Genomic DNA, 16,441 nt, shown 5'->3' with positions numbered 1-16,441 from the left:
GCTGCCTCTTGCACACCCCCTACTGGGATGTGCCAGCAACCAAGGTATATGCCCTTGCCCGGAATCGAACCCGGGACCTTTCAGTCCACAGGCCAACGCTCTATCCACTGAGCCAAACTGGTCCCGGCTCTAGTAGCTTTTTAATAAACTCTATTGAGTATAATTTACATGTTATACAATTGGATGCATATTAAATATAGTTTGATAAATTTTGATAAACATCTGTACTGCTGGTGTAATTTTTAAAAAATATATATTTTATTGATTTTTTACAGAGAGGAAGGGAGAGATAGAGAGCTAGAAACGTCGAAGAGAGAGAAACATCGACCAGCTGCCTCTTGCACACCCCCTACTGGGGATGTGCCCGCAACCAATGTACATGCCCTTGACCGGAATCGAACCTGGGACCTTTCAGTCCGCAGACCGACGCTCTACCGCTGAGCCAAACTGGTTTTGGCTGGTGGTGTAATTTTAATAGCATGGTCAGGGAAGGCCTCACTGTGAAGGTTTTAAGATAACACCTGATGGAGGTGAGGGCATTCCATGCAGAGGGAACACACATGCTGAGCTCTAGGAGGGGAACAGGCTTGTACTGAGGAACAGCACAGAAGCTGGTGTGCTTCGAGTAGAGTTGGGGTTGGACTGAGGAGAAAGGAGGAGAGGACAGATCAAAAGCGATCTGAAGGCTTACAGGAGGTAAAACTCAAAAGTGTTCAGAGAAGGGTTTGGCACTTTTCTGATTTTGTTGCTAATGATCCCTGGGTAAGGGCAGCCTCCTTTTAGGCTTCCAGAGGAGAGCCTGGAGAGGAAGAGAGATGTCAGAACCACCAAGTGAGGCATTTCCTCACTCAGCCATTCACCAAACATTTGAGGTTTCTCTGTTGCCAGGCACTGCTGTAACAAACATGACGGGGTTGGGTGGTCCCTGTGTTTAAGGAGCTTCCTTCTAGGAGGTTAAGTGGTAGCAGCAGAGAGTAATGGGCCGTGGAAGTGTGTGTGGAGCTGTGGCTGCTGGGTTCGATGAGTGCCAGGGTGTGCTGGGAACAGATACGGCGCCATTAAAGTTAGACTTCAGAGGAGGCTGAGCAGCTGTCATGTGGGTATAGTTTTTGAAGTTTTATTATATGAAGAAAAGGATCTGTGTGCAGCGGGGGAGGAGGAAGGGGGGAGGGTTCTCTCCAAGTAGAGGGAGCAACATGGGTGAGAGGACCTAGGACTGTGGCTGCGGAATGAGAGTTTGGGAGACTGAGTGAAGGGGAGAGGAGATGGGAGAGTGGGCTGGAGCTACATGGGAGAGGGTTGAAAAGAGGCAACAGGAAGTGAGAGAAGAAGGGAAGAGAGAGGTCAGAAGCTAGGTGTAGGGAGAGAGGAGGAACAAAGGGCACTGGTGATTATTCCTGAGCTGGCTCAGCTGCTTTGCCGTAACCCTCTGAAGTAAGTTGTGCACTATTATTATCTCCATTTTACAGATGAGGAAGCTGAGGTGCAGAAAGGTTAATTAACCTTCTCAGGTTAACTCTTTACAGCTTGTAAATAAATGGCGGGTTGAGATCTTACTCAGGCATTCTGATTCCAGGGTCTAGATGCCCCACCACTTCCAGTGAAGTAATACTCAACATTTTATTTGTGTTTTTTTTTTTGTGTGTGTGTAATCCTGTGGTAAACCTGCAGGTATATTGGAATTTCATATTTTCTCACAGGCGTGTGAATCATGACAGCAGAGCCAGTTGATATTATCTACATTTGGCTTTTGGTTCTATTCTTCTTGGGATGGGTCCCAACAGGATCAGGGTCTAGGATGAATTCCTTCTTTCCCCTCTTTTCATTTCCTCATTTTAGGCATCTTATTTGCTGTGACAGTAGGCATTTAAATGTGGATTCCAATTGTGGAGAAAGTATTTTCATATATATATATGTATGTATGTTTCAGAGAGGAAGGGGGAAGGAGATTGAAACATCAATGACAAGAATCATTGATTGGCTGCCTCCGGTACACCCCAGACTCTTGAGGATCAAGCCACAACCCGGGCATGTGCCCTTGACCGGAATGAACCCAGGACCCTTCAGTCCGTAGGCCAACACTATCCACTGAGCCAGACTGGCTAGGGCTCCATCCTTTTTTTTTTTTTTTAGCTCACTTTTAGCCCTACATTTATTTTTAGAGATATTGAACATTTTAGAAAAACCAGAAAATATAAAACTTACCTTTTGGTAGAGCTATTAATGTAGTTTTTGTATAACATTTTTGACATTTTTTTCTTTTTCTGTTGAGGGTGAATTTAAATCTTTTTTTTTTTTTTCCCTTTAAGATCTCTTTCTACAAATGCCATTCCGAAAATTAGATTATTTATTCTTCATTAAACAGGAAGCTGAGAAAGATAGCTGTACATTCAAGTCCAGGCTATTGAAGTCAGTGTTTTTAAAGCCTGTCACCTTATCATCTCTTCTGCCCTGTCTTTACTTTTTTTCTTTTTTTCAAGTTTATTTTAAGTTATTTATTTATTTTTTTCAGAGAGGGAGAGGGAGATAGACAATGATGAGAGAGAATCATCAATTGGCTGCCTCCTGCACGCCCCCTACTGGGAATTAACCCTGCAACCTGGCATGTGCCCTTGACTGGAATCGAACCCGGGACCCTTCAGTCTTCAGTCTGCAGGTTGACACTCTATTCACTGAGCCAACCCCGCGAGGCCATTTTTTTTTTTAAGAGACAGAGTGGAAGGGAGGGAGGGGTGAGAGAAAACATCAATGTGAGAGAGATATTGATTGGTTGCTTCCTGCATACATCCCAACCAGGATTGAACATATAATCCAGGCAGGTATCCTTGACCAGGAATTGAACCTGAGACTCTTTGGTGTGAGGACCAATGCTCTAACCACTGTGCACACCAGCCACTGTCTTTACTTTTTGACCGTCTAGATTCAGTCTGTTTTAGGCTCTTTCACGTTCCAATAATAATAGGGATTAAAATAAGGAACCTTTATTTGTGCATAGGAATGGGCCAGTGCTGTGCTAAATGCTTGGCATGCATGGCCTGATTTAATCCTCACAATAGCCTTGTGAAGAGGGTCCTGTTATTCCAGCTGAGCAGATGAGCGCACTGAGACACAGCGAGGCTGGGTAGGGGAAGGGTCACTCAGCTAGGATGCCCCAGAGCTGGGACTCTAACCCAGGACTTTGTGATGCCAAAGCTGCACTCTTTAACCTAAATCTGGACTCTTGTAACATTAGAGAGGTTAAAGGATGAGTTTTTTACTCTGAACTATGGAGTGGCTCTGTGTCCTTCAGTGGGAGAGTGGGTGAAGGGAATGAATCTAGGGCCTTTTGTACCTTGTCACATTTGGAGTGCAGCCAGACTGGGTGTCCTGAAGTGGCCGCTCCTTTGAGATGGCTGCGGCCGGCGGGCACAGGCTGTGAGGTGGAAGATCCGGCGCGGTGGTTTCTCCTCCCCGCTTGTTTTATGGGTCCTGTGGGGGAGTTAGGAAAAAGCCAGCGCGGTGTGCTTGGATGGCTTTAACTTTGGATCTTGTGTTCAGGGAAAACGCTGAGTCACCTAAGATGACCTGCTTCCCACTCTTTAGTGATTTTCCCCTTTCCACTATGTTTTGGGCTTTGTGCCTTATAAATAGCAAATATTTATTGATGACAGTTAATACCTTCATCACTGCTATTTCGTTACTTTTCATTTTTGCCCAGCTTTTCAGCTTTGTAATCTTTTCCCTGAGTCTTAATCCCCTCCTCCTCCCTCCCCCTACACACACACATACACACACACACACACACACACACACACACACACACTTGTGAATGAGTTGGATTCCTGTCTGTTTTGTGCTGAGGTTGTTCCAGGAATATATTGGCTGCCAGCGGTTTGGGGATTGAGTCAAGGGTGGGAACAGAACTAAACTCTCTGATTTCACATTAGAATTATTTGGGCTGCTTGAGAAAAGATCAGTGCATGCTCCTCACAACCCTCCCCCCCCCACCCCCGCGTTCCCCCTTCTCCCCCCCCACACACACACACTTATTTTATTGATCTGGATTGGGGCCCTGGCCCTGGCATTTTTTCCCAGCTCCCAGGGTGATTCTGATGTGCAGTCACTGGATTGGTGTTAAGTAACTTAATTAGTAAGTTTGGTTTGGTTTGAACTGTTGGGGAGAGAGCTCAAAGCTTTAGCAGCTCTTCCTGAGCCCTGCACTGGGCCGGGAGCGCAGACCATTCCTGTTCACCATGTGACATCACAGCCAGCCAGCACTCAGGTAGCTATTACCCAGTGCCAGGCCCAGCACATTGCAGCACATTTAACCCGCATGAGGATGGCACCATTATTATCCATTTTATAAAGAGACTAGAGGCCTGGTGCATGAAATTTGTACATGGGAGTGGGTTGTCCCTCAGCCCAGCCTGTACCCTCTCTAATGCGTGACCCCTTGGGGGATGTCTGACGGCCGGTTTAGGCCTGATCACACAGGGATCACTGGCTCCTAACCACTCACCTGCCTGCTGGCCTGATCCCCCTAACTGCTCTCCCCTGCCGGCCTGATCACCCCTAACTGCCTCTGCCTTGGCCCACCACCATGGTTTTGTCCCGAAGGATGTCTGGTCTAATTAGCGTATTACCCTTTTATTAGTATAAATTTCCACATCCAAGGGTTGAGTGAAACTGACCCACAGACCTAGCTTTTGGGTCTTCCTATTTTTGCAATATGGAAAACATTTCACAGCTTTGTGTTTTAATAATTTAGCCTCAAATAGGAATACAATTGTTTCTATAAATGAGATGTATACCTGTTCCATCTCATATAGCTAAATGACTATCAATTGTTATGCAAAGATGTAAATTGGTATTGTGAATCATTTAAAACACTACTTTTTATAGTGTCAAAAAACAAAATACTAGGCTTCACTTTATGGTGGATTTTATATTCCAAGTCATTTTGAGGTAGAACTCAATTTTAATGATCTTTATTATTTAAAATTGTATTTTGTGCTTTTCTTTTAAAATCACACGTTTGAGCTCATATGCAGATCTGGACTGACTTGTGATCTGACCTGCTTTTTACACTTTGCCTTCCAGGATATTAAGCACCTTCTAGAATGCTAAGCAAATATAATACCAGCATTTTAAACATGTTCTAGTCTCCTGGTCATAAAACCCAAATCTGCACTCTCTCACTCAATCCCATGTGCATTTTTAGTCTCCCTTTCACAGTAATGCTTCTGGGACAAAATTTTTATATTTCATGTAGATTGTTCCCTCGCCCACCCTACTGGATCCTCAGCCCACTTCATTCTGGTCTCAGTTCTGTTTTCAAAATCTTCACCAAGATTACAAAGTAACTTTCACTTGCTAACTGCAGTGACTGAATATTTTTAAAGCATTCATCCCCCTGCTTATTGTGCGCTAGACTTTTGCTGTTCCATGTATTGGGATACAGTAGAGAACAAAGCAAAAGAAAGCCCCTGTCCTAATGGAGCTGAGCTCTAGAGAGAGTGATGAAGCTTAAATATGTAAATATACATAAAATAATAATGTCAAGGTCACAGAAGACCTCAAACGGTATGATTCCGTTGTTATAGAATTTCCAGAATCGGCCCATCTATAGAGACTGAAAGTGGATTCATGGTGGTCTAGGGCTGGAGGAGTGGAGGGGAGAAATGGGGAGTGGCTACTAATGGGGTGATAAAAAATATTTTAAAATTAGATTGTGGTGATGGTTGCACAATTCTGTGAATGCACTGAAAACTATTGACATGTACTTTAAAAAAGGATGAATTGTATGGCTTGGAAATATATCTCAATAAAACTGTTAAAAAGCATCAGAAAGTGGCGAGTGCTATGTAATCTAATAAATCCGGTGGGGGATGGAAGTGCTGGTTTGGATAGGTTAGAGGAGATCTCTCTGACCGGGTGATATTTGAGTAGATATTTCAACCAAGTAACCTGTCAGGTCTTGTGAGCATCAGAGGTTATGGAGACAGAAGGCACAGGCAAATGCAAAGGCCCGAGGTAGGAAATCATTTGAGTATTCAAGGAGGAGTGTGGCTGGAGTGGAGTGAGCGAGATGACTTAGGTCAGATAACTTAGGACAGGTTATGTGGGGCTTTGTAAGGACTTGCTGAAGACTTGGATTCTTTTCTTTTATGTTGCAGTAACAAATCCAAAATCTCTGGTTGAAATCAAAGGTCCTTTGCAGGTGGGCGGGGTCCTCTACTTGACATCATTGACATTTTCATCCTCTGTTTATCTGAAGCCTGTAGGAAAGAAGGTTCCTGTTCTCTGGAAGGAAGGAGACAGGGCAAACCTAAACAGTGGCTTTCAACTGCACTACACCCTTGGCATTAATACAAAATTATTTTCTCTTTTTGTATCTCTGGGTGAAACTCCGTTTCAGGAGGATGGCCATTCACCCAGGGCTTAGAGAATCCTTAAGCATTCCTTGTTGAATCCCATCCAGTAAGAGAGGCCTAGCCCCACTACACTAGGTCATGTCTTGTTCTGTTTCAAAAACATTTAGAATTGGGTGCTGATTTTGATAATCTTTAATTTTGTCCAATTCTATTTGACTTTTTTTTGGCAATAATGTGGTTATTATTCTCTCATTATCTCAGTGGCCAATGGCTACCTCACCCCAAGCCTTTACTGATTTGATCATTTTTATTGTCATCAAAAAGCAGTTATTAAGTACATACCTGTGCATATTGCTTCATTAAAAACTTTTATACCTGAGAGCATTGCTCACTGATTGATCAACTGGAGTCTAGCTAATAATAAAATACTTTTATCAATCCTTAGAGATCAGAAGAAAGAAGTGCACGTTGAATAGAAATAACATTGGTGTTACTGATGGTATCTCTTTTTAAAAAAATGATTTTGCCTGTTGTAACTTAACAAAAATTACCCTAAGTTTGTGTGCTTGTTTATTAACATGTGTGGATGGGAAATGCTGTTGCTTATTTTTCCTTTATGGAGCATGAAAATAGATCACTGTTTGCTCTGATTAGAAATAAGCCAGTGTGGAGGAGTGGACTTTGGATTGGGAACTAGAAGATGTGATTTACTCCCAGCTTGGCCATCGCTGCTATTTGACCTACTTGAGCTAATAAAATGAGAAGTGGACAAAAGAATATGCAACACAGCTCCTTTCTCTCATCTCCTGAATGCAGTCTTAGTGGTTCCCTTACAGTGCAATCACATTTGGCACCCAAGTTAGTTCTAAAGACTGTATATCAGGTGACAATCACACGTATTAGAAATATCCCTGGGAATACCTTCAGAAGGAGCCCCACTTGAGGTTCTCTCTGATAAATCCAGCACAGTCTTTACTCCAGCATTGGAATAGAATGCTGGCTCTTCAGTGGAGCACCAGTTGAAGCAGCTGGTTTGTGTTTAGGGACCACATTTTATGAAAAATACATCTTTAAATACTAGACTCATACAATGTTGTGAGATGCACAAAATGTGATTGGTACATGGAAACCGAGCAACTATTGGATCCATGTTGTCTATCTCTCTCCCTCCTTTTTGTTGCCAAGTGAATAAAGTTGAATTTGTATGAGTTGAATGTGGATATTCTGTAGTTTCACTGTACTTAGGATTTCTCCTCTTCACTTTTACTGCCACAGTCTAACTTAAGGCCCTAATTATTTCCACCTCAATCACTTCCAGTAGTCTTCATGAAAGGCCATTCTAAATCCAGGCCACTCATCATCTGTGCCACACATTTGGCATAGAATGATCTTCCTAAAATGCTCCTGATTTAAACAATATGCATGGTACTCAGACCTAGAGCAGTGCTTCTCAAACTTTTCACCAGCCTTCTGCTAGGGCCGAGGTTCTGTAGATTAAGAACCCTCAGGGTTTTGGAAGGCTAGCTCAGTGTAGTAAAATTTCTTCAAAATCTTGTGCCATAATTCTGTTTTTTTATTCATGTAAAACTCTTGTAGATGGATTATCATTGAGTAGAATTGCTGCTGCTTGAATGTGCCATGTTTATCTGTTACATTTGCATATCCTGAGGTGATCTGTAGGAGCTTAAATCTAAACTTTGAAGCAGGATTCAGTGTCTTATTTTTTCCCCTTACCTTCGCCTTTCTTTTGAGTCTCCTCTATCACCATGCTGCTTCTCACATTTGAAGTTCTAATGGTGTGGATGCGTTGAAATATTATGAACATACTGAATTTAGGTCTTGGTGTCTTTGTGTCTGCATTCAGTTATTCATTGAGTATTCCTTTAGCACCTAGTATGTGCCAAGTATTATTCTAGGTACTTGGGATACAGTAGTCCTTCATGAAGCGTGCATTCTATTGGTAGAGGAAGATGACAGATATGACATAATATATCCTATTAGTTGGTACTAATGCCATAAAAAGAAGTAAAGCATGGTAAAGTGATAAAGAGTGAAGGATTCCTGTTTGTTGGGTGTGGCAATAATTTGTAAGAAGGTGCTATTTAAATGGCAGTCTGATGATGTATGAGAACAAGCCTTATTATTATTAGAGGGAACAGGGCTCAAGGCAAAGAGAACAGCATGTTCAAGTTCCTGAGGGAGGGGTATGTTTGGAGTGCTCACAGCAGCAGGAAGCTCACTGACTGAGAGGAGTGAGCGAGGGGAGGAAGAGTAGGAGGTGAGATTGGATAGATGAGGTAGAGGGCAGAGTGTGCAGAGCCCTGAGTCCATGATAAGGACTTTTCTTTTGCCTTGAATGCCTTCCCCTTCCTTCAGTATCTTTTGGGTGAAATTGGAATTTAATTTTAATTTGTTCACATGCTAGCTAGTTGCCCCTGTGTTTACTGAGTAATTATCTTTTCCCCATTGATTTCAAGTGCAATTTTATCATATATCGATTGTGTGCTTCTACATACACATATAACATACATACATGTTTATCAACGCTCTTCCATTGGTTTGTCTTCTTGCACACATACCATACATTTTAGTTGCTATACAGTAGTCCCCTGTTATCCATGGGGGATAATTTCCAAGATCCTTGGTGGATGCCTGAAACTGCAGATAACACTGAACCCTATATATGCTGTTTTATCTTAGACATGCATACCCTTTCACTTAAAGGAAGCACTTTACAGCTCCTCTTTGGCATATCTGAATTGCTAGCATCACTGATCTTGAGCTTTTGAGCCATTATTAAGTAAAATAAATATTACTTACACACTAACACTGTAATACAGGACAGATGACCTGATAACCAAGATGGCAGCTATTACGTGACCAACGGGTCGTGAGCTTCTACCGTGTGAATACACTAGACAAAGGAATGGTGCACATCCTAGGCAGCCATGAGATCTCATCACACAACTTAAAGCTTATCAGTTTTATTTTTGGAGTTTTCACTTAATATTTTTGGCCAACTGAAACCACAGAAAGCAAAGCCATGGATAAAGGGGTACCTTTATATCAGACATTGACAAACTATAGCCCTTGGACCAAATCTGGCTCACCACCTAGTTTTTTTTTATAAAGTTTTATTGGAACACAGCCATACTCATTTGTTTGCGTATTGTTTATGGTTGCTTTTTATCTACAATGGCAAAGTAGTTGCACCCGAGAGCATATAGCCCAGAAAGTCCTATTATTATTATTTTTAAAATATATTTTTATTGATTTTTTACAGAAAGAAAGAGAGAGGGACAGAGAGTTAGAAACATCGATGAGAGAGAATCATCGATCAGCTGCCTCCTGCACACCCCCCACTGAGGATGTGCCCCCAACCAAGGTACATGCCCTTGACCAGAATTGAACCTGGGACCCTTCAGTCCGCAGGCCGACGCTCTATCCACTGAGCCAAACCGGTTTCAGCGCAAAGTCCAATTATTATTGATCTGACCCTCTATACAGGTTTTACCAACCTCTGCTTTAACCTATATATTGATATCTAATAGGGCAAGTTCTTCTGCCAAGCTTGTCTGACTCCTTCCCTTTTCCCACCTCTTTCTTGGGGTGGGGAACTGGGAGGCACAAAGAATAGGAATTTGATTGCATTTAATTTATAGGTCAGTAAAGGTAGATATGTTTGATGTACAATACTGTGTCATTCCATTTCAAGAATATAATATCTCTACATTTAGGTATTTTAGCAAACTTTCATTGTTTCTTCATTTGACTTTATGTATGTAAGTTTATTCCTACATGTATTATTGCTTTTTGTTGCTGTTATAATTGAGATCACCTCCCAGCTGTATCTTCTAAGTGACTATGTGCAGGCCAGGCTGAGGGACCCCACTGGTGCACGATCGGGACCGGGGAGGGACATAGGAGGTTGGCCAGCCGGGGAGAGACCACGGGAGGATGCAGGGTGGTGCTCAGTCCTGGTCAGCGGGGCCCCATGACCCCAGCAGCAAACTAACCTACTGATCGGAGCGTCTGCCCCCTGGTGGTTAGTGCATGTTATAGCGACTGGTCGACTGCCTGCCCCTTGGTGGTCAGTGCATGTTATAGTGAGCAGTTGAGTGGCCTTAGGATATCTTTAGCATATTATGCTTTGATTGATTGATTGAATGTTTGACCTGACACTTAGCATATTACACTTTTATTATATAGGATAGATCACAGCAAACGGTAATAAAAATAAGCAAACAAGCACCAGAAACTTTATGCCCAGACAGCCTTTGTTGGATATTTTAAAAATACCCAGAAAATAATTTAGGCAAGCTATTTATCAAGCAAACTGTGCCTTTTTACAGAGTCATTTGTTGCTTTTAATACAGAATATAGAGTTTGCTTGTCACACAGGAGAGTCGAGCCCAGTCACTGCTTTCCTGTGGAGAGCCATTTGATCATGGAATAAAGTTGGCTTAGCCTAGCATTATCCTTCGCAATAGAAATATGAGCCGGAGATTTTTATGAATCAGTTAGTGCTTTCCTAAGTATGTTCTCTGTAAAGAATTTGCTCTTTATCCTTAATATCTATTCCTTCAGGATGCGAAATCTGTTTTAGATTTTAAGGTCTATTACTTGCCCTGAGCACTGAACAGATGAACCATAAATTTGATATGTGTTAATCTTTGTGGATTTATTTTTTAATACCATTTTTGTCTTTCTTCCTTGAATTTGTGTATCCTTCTTTATGAAACTAAAGAAAATTTCTTTACATTGCTGGTTCCTTTGGGGTGTGTGTGTGTGTGTGTGTGTGTGTGTGTGTGTGAGAAGTGATGACAAGGTGTTGATGGTAGTTGACATCTGATAGGGAAGTGGAGAAGTGCTGACACACATTTTGTGATTTGGGAAATGAACCTTGTTACTCTCCTTGCCTGTAAAGTGAAACTTCATGTACAGATCCTGGTGTTACTTTGCTCCTGTATATTTTTCTCACTGTTGTGGAGATTATCTTTGACTGTCATTCTGAACATCATGATATGTGAATATGGCAATGCCACCAAAACCGTGGAGATGTGCCAGGCCATGTGCCTCATTCACAGAGGAGAGAGCATCAACTTTGGGGTTTCTGAGATGGGCTTTATTGGGCCTATGGGAATGAGAGACCATTTTAGATAGCTATGTGGTGTGGAAAATGGCATAAACAAATATAGTGGTAATTTATATCTTTTGTTGAGCTCTTGGTATGGTCCAGGCTTTGTAATGAATGTCTGTCACACCTAAGCTTTGTAACCTCATTTTACAGACAAGGACATCGAAATTTAGGTTAAATAACTGGTAGACCTAAGATTCAAATGAACTGTCAGAGTCCAAAGAGATGTACTTAAGCACAGTAATATTTGGGTAGGAACTGTGTGTGTGTGTATATGTTTACATGTATCTGTGTGTATGTGTAGAAGGATTTAGCTATTTTGTTTAGATCCTCTTATGTTGAATTTTGACAGTTGAATTAACATCAAGGTGGTGGAAAAAGTATAGGATGGGTAGGTGGTGGGGTGTGGGGCTGGAAGCCACATTGCTCTATGATCTTTGCCAAGCCCCTTTCTCCCCTCCTGTGAGGCCTCAGTTAAAAAAAAGAATCCAGGTCCTTGAGTTTTCTGTCTTTGTTTTTAAGTTCAAGACGATAATGGAATGTATCACTTGTCTTCTTATTTTTAAATTGGGAGTGTAAAAAGGGGGGTTTGGCTCAGTAGTAGATGCAGGGGGAGGGGGTGGTATATGATTAAGCTCCCCATTGCCTCTTGCAGGCCAGGAGAGAGCTGTTGTTTCTAGCTTTAGTGATCTCAATCCATGCTTATTAAATATAAGCATAAGTAAGTAAATACACACACATACATATACATATACCCACACCCCCAAATACTTTAAAACTTCTCTGCAATGCACTAAGATGGAGATGGTCTGTGCCACATTATGTCACCATTTGCTTTAAATATGGTGAAGCTATTTAGACGCCAAACAATTAACACTTGTCTATATTGAAACCCATTTAGAGCCTGAGGAGGTCGTGCTCTGGTTGTCTCTCAGCCAAAAACTCTTGTGGAGCATTCTCACTGGCTGTGACTGCGGTGTTAGGTGTTTGGTTGTGGCCAGGTGGGCCAGAGCAGTACATGTGTGTGTAGCATCTATGTATGGCCGGCTGCTCCTGACAATTGAGTGTGAATGTCAGGGCTCTGCTGCCTGCTGGCCCCTTTGCCCTGTCAGGCTGGCCAAGACCTGGATTCCTGCCATGATTTAGAGAAGAAAGTAAAGCTTTCTAAATACTGGCAGGGAAATCAGCCCGCTTTCCAGATTCAAAGCAGCTGCCTAGAGTCCAGTCCCTCTGCACAGACAACTTGTATTGTAGTCTTCTCTCGGGTTTGTTCTTGACATCCGATACATGTCCCAAGTAAAATGTGGTTGATAAAAAATTTAGACTACAAATAGTAGGGTGATATATTTTTTCTTTTTTATGAGAATGGCATAATTTGGAGAGTTGCAGTATTTTTTCAAGGTTATTTTCAAGACTACTAACCTTTATGATAGAAAAGACAAGCAACTAATGTATTGTAAATCTTGATATTTTGTGAAAATACATCTGTTGATGCTTATTCAAATATGAAGTTATTTATAGACTTTTAACTCACTTTTATATGTATGCAAGCATAATTTATAAAAATCATTTGACATTAGAAATTTAAAAGCCTAACGGTATAACTGAAGTTTTATGTTGTGCAGGATTCCAAGATGGAGCAATTTAATTCTTCTTGTATGTCTGACTTAGAGTGTAATTTTGCAACTGTTGGAGATGATTCAGTAGCTGATGCATTTCTTTGCTTTGGCTGTGTTTCTCTGAGTGTGATTTCTGTTTCTGTGTTTCTGTCTCTGTGGCACATTGAATATTGTGGTACAAGTAACCATAGATTCCATCACAGGGCTCAGCCTACCAGACTCAGAGTTTGCAGGATAATTCTTTGGTTTGTGTTTGACTAACAGGAGGGGGAGGGGCTTAGGTTCCTTTTTTTTTTTTTTTTTTTTGCTTTCCCTGTTGTATTAGAGCCAAGAAAAGAAATATATTGCAAGAGCTTTTGAATGGTTGAGATGATTTTCTATTATTTTCTTGTTGGGTGCTTGATATTTTGCTAGTAACTCTGGGAAGAGAAAAGGAAAGAGAAAGTGAACATGTTTCATTTGAGATCTGTTTTCTATTTGTATAACTTATTTAATTTGCTAACATTGTTGATATTTTTCTATTAAGTTTAAGTTCTTTGCTGGTAGGATTTTATCACTATTGAAGTATTTTGTTTTACCTTACAATTCTCATGAAAATTTCATGAACATTGGTTGGGAACTTAATTTTATTGTCAGATCATTTCTAGGAGATAGGCCAGTAGTTGCATGTTGTATTTTACTTACTAAGTATCAAGTTAATGGAGATTCAGTTGTTTCAAAACATTTGTTTATCATTACATCCGAGCTTTCTTCTTTTTATAGTCTTTGCAGTGTGGGAAATAAATGACACTGAATTTTCCTCTTTTTCTTTTTAAAGACTTTCAGCTGAATTCTCATCTCTCAACACTGGCAAATATTCATAAGATCTACCACACCCTTAATAAGCTAGTAAGTCAATCTTTTAATGACAAAACTACACAACTGTTTAAATAGTTGTTTTAACTGTAGTTGATAAAAAAAAATTAGGTTATGGATATTAAGATAACAGCTATTTGTGAAAATAGTGAATTTTAAAACTTGTTGTGATGGTGTGATTTCTTGGTAATAGTGAACATATTTCTTGCAGAATCTAACCGAAGACGTTGGTCAAGACGATCACCAAACAGGTATCTGTAAATGCAAATATTCCTTAATTTTAAAATAGCCTTCCTAATATAAAGTTACAAAGGATAGTTGGGAATGCTCAGCATTGTCATACATTCCGTTAACAAGTTGCTACTTGGTTGAGGATTTTTCCAGTGTGTGTGAGGCAGCCATGTTACAGTTCCTTCTCAGTGGGAGGGAAATCTGTTCTGGGGCTTGGCTAAGGCACTCTTCTTCCGGCCCTTTAAAGGAGATGAGGATTCTCCCTAGTGGTTTCAAGATGTCATTTCTCTACTGAAATATTTTATTTTACATTGAGAAGTCACTACAGTAATATAGTTTGAAAGGTATTCTATAAATGTTTGTTGAGATAAAATGATTTGATAGGTAGGGAGTATGTGTGTGTTGAATAGGTCCTAAGGATTTATGAATAGGAAAGTTGAAACTTGACTATTCCCTAGCTCTGTTGTGTGGGCTTGTTTAAACAGATTGCTAAATTCCACCCCCACTGTTTCTGAGCCTGTAGATTGGGGTGGGGCCTCAGAGTTTGCATATCCGACAGGCTCCCAGAAGATGCAGATGCGGTAGATCACACTTGGAGAACCACTTTTCTAAGTCATAAAGTTTAGAACTTACACTTGTAGTTTCTAAAACTTCCAGCACAAATGAAAGTATATTTAAAAAATGTTTGAGAATTACCACAATGATGTATGACTATAAGGTTGTTGGAGAATTTTTGAATAGCCTAAAAGTAAATTTAGAAGTAAAAGTGACAGTTCTCTCACATCTCCCAATCCAGCCTTCCCCCAGTTTAATGTTTGTTCTTTCAGACATTTTTATACATGCATATACTTTTATAGTAGTGGTTTTTAAAATTTGGCATCAATGAGATCAGACTGTACAGCACAGTATCATTCTTTTTTCATTTAGCAATTTATCTTTGATGCTGTTGGGATTTAGAACTCTCCCCTTCCTCCCCTCCAAATTGGTTCAGAATCCATTGAAAATTAGGTGCAAGGTGGAGATTGAAGTAACAAGTTCGTTGGAAAACACAGCTTAAGTTGTGCAGCAAAAAATGCAGAGGCTAGCCGGGACCGGTTTGGCTCAGTGGATAGAGCGTTGGCCTGCGGACTGAAAGGTCCCAGGTTCGATTCCGGTCAAGGGCATGCACATTGGTTGTGCACACATCCCCATTGGGGGGTGTGCAAGAGGCAGCTAGTCGATGTTTCTCTCTCATCGACATTTCTAACTCTCTGTCTCTCTCAATTCCTCTCTCTGTAAAATCAATAAAATATATTTTAAAAAAAATGCAGAGGCTTTTCAGTATTTATATTCCTGAATTACAATATATACTAGTCTTACATCAGTTACCACCACAACAAGATGAGCAGAGGCCAGCATCCCCTCTGTTTCCTCTCTAAACCCCACTGTGACAGTGGGAGGGGCGGGGCTTCTGTTGGCAGGCCCATCTGAAAGGGGCGCAGCAGGGCTGGGCCCCTCAGGTCAGTTCCTCACCCCTGGAGCGCCAGTGAGATCACACAGTCCTCCTTCCTGGGAAGGAGGGAGACAGGGGCAGAGACTGTGGGAGTGTTCTAGAAGGCAGGCCAGAAGGTTCCTTTGTTTCAATAAGTACAAATCAATTCAAAGATGGTCAAAAGCAATTTTCTTAATAATTGAAAAGCAATGTATGCACATGCTTTTAAAAGAAATGTGAAAAAGGTATAAAACAAAAAAAGAAGGTTTCTGTTGCCTTTCATTACCCCATTTTTCATCCCCACCACTACTACACTCTTGACTCTCTAGAGCACATGTGTCAAACACAAGGCCCGCGGGCCAAATCCGTCCCGCCAGGCCTTGCAATGTGGCCCGCACCGCGCTGTCATCACTGCACTCCGCTGCGTTTCCATCACAGTGACAGTTTATGACTGTTCAGTAAACCATTCGGCCCGCGATTTAGGCTGGATTTTAGATTTTGGCCCCTTCTCTGATTGAGTTCGACACCCCTACTCTAGAAGTAACTCTTACATTCTTATATTTGTTTCTCAGATGGTGATGATGATATTCATATTTTTTTTACCCCAAATAACAAGTGTATATCTCTATGTGCCTTTTGTCTTTTGTCACTCAGTGTATCTTGAAGATATACTGTAGCACCTTTGTAAAGCTTTTGCTTTATTTTTTTAATGCTTAGTTTTCTAATTTATGGATATATCATGATATGTTTCTATTGATACACATTTAAGTGTGTT

The 16,441-nt window shown here is 41.1% G+C and overlaps 1 protein-coding gene across 7 annotated transcripts in view; it reads left to right on the top strand.

Annotated features, from left to right (window-relative positions):
- DCUN1D4 (defective in cullin neddylation 1 domain containing 4) overlaps nt 1-16,441 on the top strand; it is a 70,675-nt gene that overhangs the window by 8,876 nt on the left and 45,358 nt on the right. For 5 of the 7 annotated variants that reach the window (XM_036416637.2, XM_045572744.1, XM_036416656.2 and 2 more), the window contains exons 2-3: nt 13,927-13,997; nt 14,176-14,215. The exons of 1 other annotated variant lie outside the window; for it this stretch is intronic. In XM_036416637.2, the coding sequence (XP_036272530.1) occupies nt 13,927-13,997; nt 14,176-14,215 (111 nt within the window). The remainder of the gene's footprint in view (nt 1-13,926; nt 13,998-14,175; nt 14,216-16,441) is intronic. One more of the 7 variants, XM_045572733.1, reaches the window with a different exon arrangement.

The sequence above is a fragment of the Pipistrellus kuhlii genome, unplaced genomic scaffold, assembly GCF_014108245.1.
Source record: "Pipistrellus kuhlii isolate mPipKuh1 unplaced genomic scaffold, mPipKuh1.p scaffold_m20_p_1, whole genome shotgun sequence".
Taxonomy (NCBI): Eukaryota; Metazoa; Chordata; class Mammalia; order Chiroptera; family Vespertilionidae; genus Pipistrellus; species Pipistrellus kuhlii.
This window is presented reverse-complemented; position numbering and strand designations above follow the sequence as displayed.